General features: G+C 43.3%; 1 protein-coding gene across 2 annotated transcripts in view; it reads left to right on the top strand.

Moving 5' to 3' along the window:
• Positions 1–14,286, top strand: part of DRD3 (dopamine receptor D3) — a 52,812-nt gene that overhangs the window by 22,895 nt on the left and 15,631 nt on the right. For both annotated transcript variants that reach the window (XM_005201335.5, NM_001192895.1), the window contains exon 3: positions 2,381–2,523. In XM_005201335.5, the coding sequence (XP_005201392.1) occupies positions 2,381–2,523 (143 nt within the window). The remainder of the gene's footprint in view (positions 1–2,380; positions 2,524–14,286) is intronic.

Here is a 14,286-nt window from a genome sequence, read left to right as displayed (position 1 = left end):
TCTCTGCTCAGGGTCTCACGAGGCTGAAAATGGGTATAGGCTGACTTGTGTTTTCATCTTTCAAATGTATTCAGGTAGTCAGTAGAACTCAGTTGCTTGCAGTTATAAGATAGAGGTTCCCACTTTCTTAGTGGTTGTCAGCCAGGGGCTGTTCTCAGCTCCTGAAGGCCTCATGCTGTTCCCCGCCAAATGATCTTTTCCCAAACGTGGCAAGTTGCCTCTTCAAGGCCAGGAGGATAATTTCTCATGCTTTGACTCTCTCTTATTCAGGAAGTCCTGAGTTCCTTTTAAGGGCTCACCTGATTAGGCCCAGCCACCCAGAATCATCTCCCTTTTGGTTGACGCAATCTGTTGATTTGTAGTCTAATCACAGGAGTTCTGCTCGTTCTACAGTGCGTGAACCTTGGGTGCCATCTTGGAATTCTGCCTATCTTAGACAGTTGTCAGCTGAGGGACCATGGGGTGGGGAAGACATAACGAAATCTATTTTGGAACCTGGCACAGGAAACCAGCCAGGAGGCTGTGGCCATCACAGATAGAAGGTGGCAGAAGTGCATGGATAAATAGGGAAGTTACTACAGTGCATAAATTTACAGGACCTGCTGTCCTTCTGCCTAAAATGCTCTTCTCCTACCTTCCCTCAAGGCTGGCTCCCTCTCACCCCACTCATTTCCTCCCATCTTGTGTCAGCTTGCCCCTTCTTTACATCCTCCTCTACCCTTAAACCGGAGAAGGCAATGGCACCCCACTTCAGTACTCTTGCCTGGAAAATTCCATGGATGGAGGAGCCTGGTGGGCTGCAGTCCATGGGGTTGCGAAGAGTCGGACACGACTGAGCAACTTCACTTTCACTTTTCACTTTCATGTATTGGAGAAGGAAATGGCAACCCACTCCGGTGTTCTTGCCTGGAGAATCCCAGGGACGGGGGAGCCTGGTGGACTGCCGTCTATGGGGTCACACAGAGTTGGACATGACTGAAGTGACTTAGCAGCAGCAGCTACCCTTAAACATGTCACCCAGCTTAATTCTTTCATAATAGTTTTCATTTTATATTAACATTTTTTTCATCCATCCACTTCACTTACCTCCAAGCTCAATAAGGAAAGAGACCATTGTCCCATTTGCAATTCTTGGTATTTCCAGAATAAGGCCTGGATAATAGTAAAGAACCCAATAAATGCTGGATGAATGAAATGTTAAATGAATGGGTGAGCAAATGATATGGAAAGGCCAAAGAAATGTCAAAAAGCCTGAATGTTGGGTGTGGATGTCTTGAAGAAAGGCAGGAAGTGGAGCCAGATTAAGAGATGTAGGAAAATAGAAAGATCTACTTCAGATAGCTTGAGTTTGGGACAACCATGGAACAATGGTGTAGGTAAGTCCAATAAGCAGCTGGAAATGTACGCGTGGATATACCACAGAAAAGACAATATCCAACAAGAATAAAAAATAGCTTTGACCATGTAAAAGTGTGTGCTGTAGACTGAATGTTTACATCCCCCACCCCCAAATTCATATATTAAAATCCTAACCTCCACTGTGATGGTACTAGGAAGTGGAACCTTTGAGTAGGAATCCACCCTCATTAATGGGATTTTCCCTTATAAAAGAGACTCCAGAGAGCTTGCTTCACCCCTCCCACAATGAGAGAACACAGCAAGAAGATGGCTGTCCACCAACCAAGTAGTGGGTTTAATACCAGATACCAAATCTACCAGCACATTAATCCTGGACTTCCCAATCTCCTGGACTGTGAAAAATAAATATTTATTGTTTAAGTCACCCAATGGTATTTTGGATAGAGCAGCCCAAAAAGACTAAGGCAGCATGAAAAGTTGATTTTAAAATAAGCCTTCATTAGATATTACTCATCTCTATTTACAAAATCTCTGCTACTTGGAATAGTTGTCACTGCAAGGGTTAGAATTAATGTTAGGATACAAGCGGGGATAAACATCCTCTTTGGGCACAGTTCCATCATTATCTGAAAGCTGTGGAAGAAAATAAAGGCCCACAAACCAGCACCTAGAGTCTTCAGGTTTAAGAGTGTCAGGGTATGTGAATACAAGGCTGGGCCAGCAGCCACTCCTGATACCCTCTTGGATATACCAGAAGCTCGCTGACAACCCAGGGTCACTATGCTATGCTTTTCACTCTTTCTCCCCGTCTCTGCTCACCTCCCTCAATGAGTTCTTCATCTGTCTTATCTCAATCTTTCTGCTGTGTTCACTCAAAGACCCTTTTCTCCCTTAAGTTTCTCCAACCAAAGTATTTTTCTCCTTCCGCATGTATCAACCTGATTATTCATCTAGTAACCTTTTGCAACCTGTCTTTTGACACTTCTCATCCTACCTATTCTATATCCCCTTCCTTTCACAGGTACACTGCTGTGGTCATGCCTGTTCACTACCAGCAAGGCACGGGACAGAGCTCCTGTCGACGCGTGGCCCTCATGATCACAGCTGTCTGGCTGCTGTCCTTTGCTGTGTCCTGCCCCCTCCTCTTTGGCTTCAACACCACAGGTAACAATGACAGTGTCACTTGCAACACCCAAGTGATTCATAGCACATCTGAATGGCTGTGAGTGCTGTTCATCCCTGAAATGTCTGACCTCAAAGGCAGTGTACTTTGTAATCAAATGAGGATCCTATAGCTTGCAAAGCAGTGGCCTCTATTGATTATAAATAAAACAGAAAGCAAAATCTCTTCACTTAATGGTGCAGGAGCCACACGCTGCCCCAATTAATGAAGTCTGGCTTACTCCTATTTTGGAAGAAATACCATTGTATTCATTTGAAGAAATATGCCAGTTAAAAAAACTATGCTATATGAATAATTCAGGTGAGATTTGTTAATGAAAAGATGATAATTTGTAATGAATTTACAACGCAAAGTAGCATATCATAAAAGCCCTTGAGCAGGGTATACATTTCTAGCTTTTTACTCAATAAGAATCATTTCTAGCATACATTGGGAACTAGGATACATTTGTGAATTATTGGAGGATGTATTTTATATTTTTAATACACAGAAATTTTTGGCCATGGTGCTCGGCACATGGTACATCTTCTATCAGATGGATGGATGGTTGGCAGGATGGATGGATGGATGGACAAATGGATAAAAAATGTGTTTATCTGACATGTCCAGGACTTTAAATACAATACTGATCCAAATCTATACCTCACGTGCTTCAGTACCTTCCATGTCTATTCTATGACCGTCTTTCAGCCTCAGGAATTTCATGTCTTGAAAGAAAATTGTTAGCACATATAGTAAGGTTATAGGCACTGACAGTAAAGACTGAGTATTCACTAAGAGGTAACTACTTAACTCCTGTTCTAGTGTTCATCTGGATTTCTTACTTCGTCCATTTGAATTGGTTCATTCAATTCCGACTATGTTCCACTTTTATGAATTTCTGGTATACATGTACAAGTCACATAGCTATGTACTTATGTGTACAGATATATGTAACATATTACATATAAATTCAGGTAAATCTTAACTTATAAATAGTCTTCAAAGAGTCATTTGCTGGTCAATTATTTAGAAGTCAGAATACATTTAGGAAGGCAGAGGCCCTGGAGTCAGAAAAACCTAGATGCAAACTTCAATTCTACTACTTAACAGCTGTGTCTGTTTGAACAAGTTACTTAACTTTTCTAAGTTAAGCTTCCCCATCGACAAATTTGGAGTAATAATATAGTAGAGCATAAACGAACAAAATCAAATATTTGGACTAGGTCTGTGTATTTAGTTAGGAAGTTTTCAGCATTTCTTTTTATATATGTCCTCCTGCAAATAAGTGCAGCAACTTTATCTCTAAAATTACATGTTATGTTGAACTCTTTATCAAAGATGACATATTCCTGCATGTGTCATATGTCTTTACTTATTACTGTTCAGGGTTGTAATCAAACCATGTATATTTTTATATGTGATTCAGGGTGAATTTTGACTCTATAATTTTCATTGACTCTAGAAGCTAAGCCTACATATGCCATAACTTCACTCCACCTCCTTCACGGAGCTTTTTTTGCAATTAAGTGAAGATTAAATTGGGATAACATACATAGACATGCCAAGCACATATCCCCTACTCAAGGTAAGGCTTGTTTCTCTGCCATATTAGAGGTTAAATTGAGAAGTTATCCAATGAACATGTGCCTGGTCAATTCAGGGTGCTCCTAAAATATGATGTTGTTATCATCTTTGCATTACTTTTTACTGTTTCCCATCACCACTTACCAGTGACACATTATATACACAAACGCGCGTGTGCACACACATACACCAAAGCAGCACTCTCTAACATAAAATAGAGGCTGACTCTGGCACCCAAATACCATTTCAGTGAGTCTAAATGTGCTCTGGGTGTTAGTCTGATAACTAAGCCACCCTTTATATCCATGTTTCTATAAGAAAATGCATTCTGGACTTCCCTGGTGGTCCAGTCGCTAAGACTGTGCTCTAACGCAGGAGCCTGGGTTCTATCCCTGGTCAGGCAACTAGATCCTACATGCCATAATTAAGAATTCTCATGCCACAACTAAGACCCAACACAGCCAAATAAATAAACAAACACTTTTTCAAAAGAGAAAATGCCTTCTAAGTTGGAATCTGCAAAATGAACCAGCAGCAAACCTCCAGCAACGTTTGCTGGGCAGAGTTATTCCTCTTACTCATTCTTGGAGGCTGGCAGGGGCAGTCTTACTCATGCTCACACACACACACACACACACACACACAGGTAACAGTCTCAAAATCTGACATTAGACAGGGTTCCCAGTTAATGTCAACATGTAAAGTGAAGAAGAATGATGAGCTAATTGCAGTCTTGTTGCCACCAGTGAGATCATAATTGTTCCAGAAATAAAACTTTCCAAAAGAATTTTCAAATATAGAATTGAGAAGGCAAAAAAGACTTGTGACTTAGCACGTATAGGCTCGCTTCTCTCTCATCTCTTTCTCTTTTACTTTTAAATGTATTCATTAGACTACAGTAAGTGAAAGTGAAAGTCACTCAGTCGTGTCTGACTCTTCGCAACCCCATGGACTACACAGTCCATGGAATTCTCCCGGCCAGAATACTGGAGTGAGTAGCTGTTCCCTTCTCCAGGGGATCTTCCCAACCCAGGGATGGAACCCAGGTCTCCCGCATTGCAGGCAGATTCTTTACCAGCTGAGCCACCAGGGAAGTCCAGACTATAATAAGCTCTCCACTTATTCACATATTGTGTTAAAGTCTCTGGGCCATTATAAAAGCCCAATAGATATTAGCCAGTGTTATTGTTATTATTATGTATTAGAAAAAGTTCCTCTGCTTCAAAATATAACTATGCCCTGGCTCCAAGGGAAATCTAAACAGTGGTAGTCCTGCTGATGGTCAGAGAGGAGCCTAGTCGTCCCATTCTAGAACATCGGTTAGAGAATTTGTGAGCAGGACTCAAGGCAGAGAAGCCCAGCCGTCGTCTGCCTCGTCTAGCCTTCACAGCATAACTTCGCTATTGATATAGTGCTATATTGCGTCTATAAGGAAGTTCCCAAGTTATATTGAAACCCCAGTAGAAATGACTTCTCCGCCGTTTTTTCTTACTCCTCCTGCTGTGAGAAGCAGAGGAGAAAGGGGCAGTATACTGGCAGATAGTGGAAGTCACTGGACTTCTACTAAATGCAGCACAAAACACAACCCTCTGGCAGAGCTCTTCTTTTTTTTCAATTTCTTTTTTTCTTTTCCTAAATTAATTAATTTACATATTTGGCTGCATCGGGTCTTAGCTGCAGCACGAGGGATCTTTGCTACCTCCTGCGGGGTCTTTCATTGCAATGCCCAGACTCTCCAGATGTGGCTCAGGGGCTCCAGAGCCCATGGGCCTGCTTAGTTGCTCTGAAGTGTGTGGGGGATCTTAGTTCCCTGACCAAGGGTCAAACCCGCATCCCCTGAATTGCGAGGTGGATGCTTAACCCCTGGGCCACCAAGGAAGTCCCCAGAGCTCTTGTTTTAATGAAATGGGCTGCCATATAGGATTGTGAATGGTCAGAGAACATCTTCAGTTCAGTTCAGTTCAGTCACTCAGTCATGTCCGACTCTTTGCGACCCTAGGGACTGAGGTAGAACAAAGTTGAACTGCAGTTTCTTCCTTCCTGGAATCGCTCTTATTGCCTGGGAAGGGTGACATGCATTTCTGGATGCACACATAAGGCAGGACCGTGGGTTGCAGAGAGTTCCAAGGCTGTGGGGCCTGGTCGACCTGTGTTGCCTCGGGTCCCAGCAGAGATTTAGCAGTCAGGAGTCAAATATCACAGCATCCAGCCCCTACGGCAATGGAGGGTGGAGAGCTAGTGCTAGAGAAAACCCTAAAGATCCCCGATCCTTCCATTGCACAGGTCAGAAAAATAACTAGGATCTAAATTTTTGCTAAATCAGACAGCTATTGAGTTATTTAAAATTCCAGAATGGATAAACAATAGCCGGTGACCAGAATTTAAGAAACTTTCAAGTGCAAACAACTTTAAGAAAGTCCTACCAACTTACTTAATTTTCTTTTGAAACAAGGAAATAGAGGAGGGCTGTTTATAGTTTAGCAATAGAATCCACACTTTCACTACTAGAGGGTGGGTTCGCTGCCTGGTCAGGGAAGTGGGATCCCACGTGCCACACGTTATATGTGTGTGTTAGCCACTCAGTTGTGCATGACTTTGTGTGACCCCATGGACTGTAGCCAACCAGCTTCTCTGTCCATGGAATTCTCCAGGCAAGAATACAGGAGTGATTGCCATTCCCTCCTCCAGGAGATCTTTCCAACCCAGGGATTGAACCCAGGTCTCCTGCATTGCAGGTGGACTCTTCTGAGCCACCAGGGAAACCCTCACAGTGTGGCTTTAAAAAAACACAACTCTAGATTTTAGCAATAGAATGCCTCACCTGGCTTTCAGAACACTGGATATGGGGCAGAGGGTGGTTGATTGAGAAGCACAAAGTTAAGAGAATACTAGGCTCATCTTCAATCAAATTCATCAGGATCTCCTGTCTTTGTAAACAAATTGAGGACAAATCCTCCAGTGAGTTGGAAATTCATGAATCTCTCAACTCAACTTGCTTTTGACTTTGCCATTCACATCACCATGGAACTTAAGTTCACAGCCTAGCCCACAAAAGATGTTGTTTACCACTGAGTGCAATGCCTTGAATACAGTGTGTCTGACTCTTTGCAACCCCATGGACTATACAGCCCCTGGAATTCTCCAGGCCAGAGTACTAGAATGGTACTCCATTCCAGAAGCCTTTCCCTTCTCCAGGGGATCTTCCCAACCCAGGGATCGAACTCAGGTCTCCCACATTGCAGGCAGATTCTTTACCAGCTGAGCCACCAGGGAAGCCCTTGAATACAGCAGGGGCTCCATAAACTTGTGTTGAATGAATCAATGGGTGAGTCCTCACCATCATTCTTTGCCCCTTAGCTGTTGAAATCAGTTGGCTTAGTAACTTCCCAGCCTTCCCTATTAGGCTTCGGCTCATGACTGCTGATGTTCTTAGGGAAAATGCTCCTCTGTACATGTGCTCATTGATTCATCATTCAATAACTCGTGCTGACAGCACAGTATTGTTTCAGTTAAGTAATCAAGACAAGGCACCGCGTCTCCTGGGGAAGCCTAGCTCTTGGGGGTCTCCCTGCTCTCACCACCTCCTTGGGACTCAGCAGAGAGAAGCTTGCAGAACTGCACCACTGTGCGTGGGGCTTCACTCCGCCCTGCCCACAGGACGTGCTCCCAGGCCTGGCCTGGAGGAGGCTGAGGCAGGGCCCAGCTCACTGCCCATCCTTCTCCAATGTCACTCTGCCTGCTGACAGGCCTCACCAGCCACATAGTGTGGAGAAATTGTGGGAGAGGCTTCAAAACTCTGTCTAAGCTCAAGCAGCAGGTTCTTAGGGAAGGAAGGACAGGATAACAAGGCAGGCTCAGGGGGTGTCTTCATTGCTCAGTGACCCCAAAATAACTATGTGCTTTCTCTGCTCTCTCTTCACTCTCTGTTTCTCATACATATACTCTCAATATTTTGAATGGAAAATGCTTGCACATGGCAAAACATAAATGTAGTGATATATATATATATATATATATATATATATATTTATATACACACACACACACATATACTTACATGTAAAAGCATGTATGTCTCCCTTCTACCCTTGACTGTCAGCCCCCATCCCCTAGAAGCAAACACCAATCTTCTTAAACGATAAGACTTGAAGCAAGTGCATACACACACACACCCATGCATGCATACATGAATGTATGTGTGTCCATTTTTACACAAGTGGAAGCATGCTGTACCCACTTTTGCTCCTGGGTTTTTAAACGTTGTAGTTAATGTATAAAGTAGAGGTCAGCCTCCCAGAACCCAGGGGAAGGTAAAGAAGGGGAGAAGGTCTAGCTGGGGAGACCCATGGAGACCCAGCACACCAAGGATGGCAACCAGATGAACAGGAGGAAAGTGACTCTGCCACCCTCTGACCCCCTCTGACTACAGACGTGCCGAGGTGCCTCCTCATTAGAGGAGACATGTCAGTCACTGACATCAAGGGCGCTGATGGCAGGGGCGGGCTGGTCACTGCCACCATGGCTCCTTATAGACTCAGAAAGACCACCAGGTGCCACCCTCTCCCTACCCCCAACCCCATTTCCCCAGATGACCAGAAATGCCAATATGGTGATCACTGTTCAGAGTCTTATGATCCATTCCCTAAAGGATGAAGATACAGGCTTTGGTGAGAAAACGTTAATTTTCCTTGAATTTTGCCCCCTCCTCAGAGAATCATAGAATTTGGAGTGGCTCATAAAGGTTCTGGTGGCAGTGTTGTCATTAAAATGCCTCACTGAGCACTAAACACGTTCAGTTTGGTTTGTTTTAATTCTTACCTGTTGCTCCCTTCTCTCCTCTACAAATTCTGTTCCATACAAGCCTCTCTCCAAATTTTCATTCCAAGTGATACCTTCCCTTTCAAGTTCAAAAAGCTCAGAAGAGGTATATAATAAATAATAGTAAATTATATTAATAATAATAATAGCTGCCATTTAGTCTCACAACCTCTACATGAGACAGGATTTTTGTCTTTCTTTCACAGATAATGAAACTGAGGGTTTGGCATGAAAGTGAAAGTGAACCCATAGACTATACAGTCCATGGAATTCTCCAGGCCAGAATACTGGACTGGGTAGCCCTTCCCTTCTCCAGGGGATCTTCCCAACCCAGGGATCAAACCCAGGTCTCCCGCATTGCAGGCGGATTCTTTACAAGCTGAGTCACAAGGGAAGCCCGAGGTTTGGCATCAGATCAGATCAGATCGGATCAGTCGCTCAGTCATGTCGGACTCTTTGCAACCCCATGAATCGCAGCACACCAGGCCTCCCTGTCCATCACCAACTCCCGGAGTTCACTGAGACTCACGTCCATCGAGTCAGTGATGCCATCCAGCCATCTTATCCTCTGTCGTCCCCTTCTCCTCCTGCCCCAAATCCCTCCCAGCATCAGAGTCTTTTCCAATGAGTCAACTCCTCGCATGAGGTGGCCAAAGTACTGGAGTTTCAGCTTTAGCATCATTCCTTCCAAAGAAATCCCAGTCCAATCCTTAAGAATGGACTGGTTGGATCTCCTTGCAGTTCAAGGGACTCTCAAGAGTCTTCTCCAACACCACAGTTCAAAAGCATCAATTCTTCAGCGCTCAGCCTTCCTCACAGTCCGACTCTCACATCCATACATGACCACAGGAAAAACCATAGCCTTGACTAGACGAACCTTTGTTGACAAAGTAATGTCTCTGCTTTTGAATATGCTATCTAGGTTGGTCATAACTTTCCTTCCAAGGAGTAAGCGCCTTTTAATTTCATGGCTGCAATCACCATCTGTAGTGATTTTGGAGCCCAGAAAAATAAAGTCTGACACTGTTTCCACTGTTTCCCCATCTATTTCCCATGAAGTGATGGACCGGATGCCATGATCTTCATTTTCTGAATGTTGAGCTTTAAACCAACTTTTTCACTCTCCACTTTCACTTTCATCAAGAGGCTTTTTAGCTCCTCTTCACTTTCTGCCATAAGGGTGGTGTCATCTGCATATCTGAGGTTATTCATATTTCTCCCGGCAATCTTGATTCCAGCTTGTGTTTCTTCCAGTCCAGCGTTTCTCATGATGTACTCTGCATATAAGTTAAATAAACAGGGTGACAATATACAGCCTTGACGTACTCCTTTTCCTATTTGGAACCAGTCTGTTGTTCCATGTCCAGTTCTAACTGTTGCTTCCTGACCTGCATACAAATTTCTCAAGAGGCAGATCAGGTGGTCTGGTATTCCCATCTCTTTCAGAATTTTCCATAGTTTATTGTGATCCACACAGTCAAAGGCTTTGGCATAGTCAATAAAGCAGAAATAGATGCTTTTCTGGAACTCTCTTGCTTTTTCAATGGTCCAATGGATGTTGGCAATTTGATCTCTGGTCCTCTGCCTTTTCTAAAACCAGCTTGAACATCAGGAAGTTCACGGTTCACATTAAGTAATAAACCCAAGGTCACATAGTTAGTAAGTGGAGACCTGGGTCTCCCACCTCAAGCTGCCTGGGCTCTGCCTACATCCAAAGACCAGGAAGCAGAATGGGGTCCAAGGCCCTCTCTCATCAGTTCACACCCGAGGCTACATTTTCTGAGGCCAGATTGTGGACTGGAGAATCCTCACCCCTTCATTAAGATTGACTGGATGTGCCAACACCTGTTGATGATGGGACAAAGTGCAAGTTTGTTGTGTGCCAGTGGTAGAGGGAAGAGGAGAGTTAAAATCCTAGAAAGAACATTGGCTTTGGGATCAGAATGACTGGAGGAATCTGGGCTCCACCCCTTTCAGACTATGTGATGTTGGGCCACTTACTGAATCTCTCTGAGCCTTCGTCAGCTCATCTGAGAATAGAGATAGCAATGACACCTGCTTACATCATTTTGTCACAATGATTAGGTAAGACAATGTGTATAAAGCCCTCGGAATCACCCAGAAGATATTAGTTTTCTTTCCTTTTCTTTTCCAAGGTGACGCAAGTATCAGGTCTCTCTCTGGCTATTGGAGGAATCTCAACATCTCTAATGAAGACAAAGTTGCAGGGCCCTCCTAGAGAGGAGGCCCAGGAGCATTTCAGGACGTAAAGCAAGGATAAGGACGTGCCTCAGTTCACATTGTCCATGATGGCAATATGTTTACTGGCTCTTTTGCCATTGTACCTTTGAGCAGAACAGGGATTCCCTGAAAAATAAGCTTGCCTGTATTCAGCCACCACCTGCCCCACACTTGATTCAAACATGGAGACCTGGCGTTCTCAGCATGGAAGCCTTCCTCCTTTCTCTCATTGCATTCAATGCTCCTTTGATGGCCTCCACACCAGCAGGCCTTTTTGCAGGGGCTGCATCCCTCCTGGGAGCCTCTGTTCTGTTACTCTGTGACACTCCACCCAGCCTCCCAGGCCACGTCCCTCTGTGACACTTAGCACAGCATACAGAAAGGATTTTCTGTCTGTCTAGACTGTGAGCTCCTTCAAGGGTAGACACTGAGTCTTACTCATCTTTGTAGCCCCAGTGTAGAGTGGTGTCTGGCATGTAATCATCAGTAAATTTTCTTTTTAAGTGAACTGTGAGCAACACAAAGATGAATTAGATTTGCATTTCTCCAATATTTAGTGATGTTGAACATCTTTTCATGTGTTTATTGGCCATCTGTGTAAATTGATACAGCCACTATGGAGAACAGTATGGAGATTCCTTAAAAAACTAGGAATAAAACTACCATGAAAATGAAACATTAGTCACTCATTTGTGTCTGACTCTTTGTGATCCCATGGACTGTAGCCTGCCAGGTGCCTCTGTTCATGGAATTATTCAGGGAAGAATACTGGAGTGGGTAGCTGTTCCCTTCTCCAGGAGATCTTCCCACCCAGGGATTAAACTTGAGTCTCCTGAACTGCAGGCAGATTCTTTACCACCCAAGCTACCTGGGAAGTGAACTACCCCAACAATCCCACTACTGGGCATATACCCTGAGAAAATCATAATTGAAAAAGACACGTGTACTCCAATGTTCATAGCACCAATATTTACAATAGCTAGCACATGGAAGCAACCTAGATGTCCATCAGCAGATGAACGGATAAAGATGTAGTACATCTACACAATGGAATATTACTCAGCCACGAAAAAGAACAAATCTGAGTCAGTTCTATGAGGTGGATGAACCTAGAACCTGTTATACAGAGTGAACTCTATCAGAAAAAGAGGAACATATATTGTATATTAACACATTCAATATCACAGTAATCCAAGTCTATGCCCAAACCAGTAATGCTGAAGAAGCTGAAGTTGAACAGTTCTATGAAGACCTACAAGACCTTTTAGAACTGACACCCAAAAAAGATGTCCTTTTCATTATTGCATTCCAGGGGACTGGAATGCAAAAGTAGGAAGTCAAGAAACACCTGGAGTAACAGGCAAATTTGGCCTTGGAGTACAGAATGAAGCAGGGCAAAGGCTAATAGAGTTCTGCCAAGAGAATGCACATGTCATAACAAACACCCTCTTTCAACAACACAAGAGAAGACTCTACACATGGACATTACCAGATGGTCAACACCAAAATCAGATTGATTATATTCTTTGCAGCCAAAGATGGAGAAGCTCTATACAGTCAGCAAAAACAAGACCAGGAGCTGTCTGTGGCTCAGATCATGAACTCCTTATTGCCAAATTTAGACTGAAATTGAAGAAAGTAGGGAAAACCACTACACCATTCAGGTATGACCTAAATCAAATCCCTTATGACTATACAGTAGAAGTGAGAAATAGATTTAAGGGACTAGATCTGACAGACAGAGTGCCTGATGAACTATGGACGGAGGATCATAACATTGTACAGGAGACAGGAATCAAGACCATCCCCCAAAAAAAGAAATGCAAAAAAGCAAAATGGCTGTCTGAGGAGGCCTTACAAATACCTGTGAAAAGAAGGGAAGCGAAAAGCAAAGGAGAAAAGGAAAGATATACCCATTTGAATGCAGAGTTCCAAAGAATAGCAAGGAGAGATAAGAAAGACTTCCTCAGTGATCAATGCAAAGAAATAGGGGAAAACAATAGAATGGAAAAGACTAGAGATCTCTTCAAGATAATTAGAGATACAAAGGGAACATGTCATGCAAAGATGGGCTCAATAAAGGACAGAAATGGTAGGGACCTAACAGAAGCAAAAGATATTAAGAAGAGGTGGCAAGAATACAGATCTATACAGAAAAGATCTTCACAACCCAGATAAACTTGATGAGTGTGATCACTCACCTAGAGCCAGACATCCTGGAATCTGAAGTCAAGTGGGCCTTAGGAAGCATCACTATGAACAAAGCTAGTGGAAGTGATGGAATTCCAGTTGAGCTATTTCAAATCCTCAAAGATGATACTGTGAAAGTGCTGCACTCAATATGCCAGCAAATTTGGAAAACTCAGCAGTGGCCACAGGACGGGAAAAGGTTACTTTTCATTTTGATCACAAAGAAAGACAATGCCAAAGAATGTTCAAACTACCTCACAATTGCACTCATTTCACACACTAGTAAAGTAATGCTCAAAATTCTCCAAGCCAGGCTTCAGCAATATGTGAACCATGAACTTCCAGATGTTCAAGCTGGTTTTAGAAAAGGCAGAGGAACCAGAGATCAAATTGCCAACATCCGCTGGATCATGGAAAAAGCAAGAGAGTTCCCGAAAAACATCTATTTCTGCTTTATTGACTATGCCAAAGCTTTTGACTGTGTGGATCACAATAAACTGTGGAAAATTCTTCAAGAGATGGGAATACCAGACCACCTGACCAGCCTCTTGAGAAACCTGTATGCAGGTCAGGAAGCAACAGTTAGAACTGGACATGGAACAAAAGACTGGTTCCAAATAGGAAAAGGAGTACGTCAAGGCTGTATATTGTCACCCTGCTTATTTAACTTATATGCAGAGTACATCATGAGAAACGCTGGGCTGGATGAAACACAAGCTGGAATCCAGATTGCCGGGAGAAATATCAATAACCTCAGATATGCAGATAACACCACCCTTATCGCAGAAAGTGAAGAAGAACTAAAAAGCCTCTTGATGAAAGTGAAATAGGAGAGTGAAAAAGTTAGCTTAAAGCTCAACATTCAGAAACCTAAGATCATGGCATCTGGTCCCATCACTTTATGGCAAACAGATGAGGAAACAGTGGAA

Source organism: Bos taurus, chromosome 1 (assembly GCF_002263795.3).
Source record: "Bos taurus isolate L1 Dominette 01449 registration number 42190680 breed Hereford chromosome 1, ARS-UCD2.0, whole genome shotgun sequence".
NCBI lineage: Eukaryota > Metazoa > Chordata > Mammalia > Artiodactyla > Bovidae > Bos > Bos taurus.
This window is presented reverse-complemented; position numbering and strand designations above follow the sequence as displayed.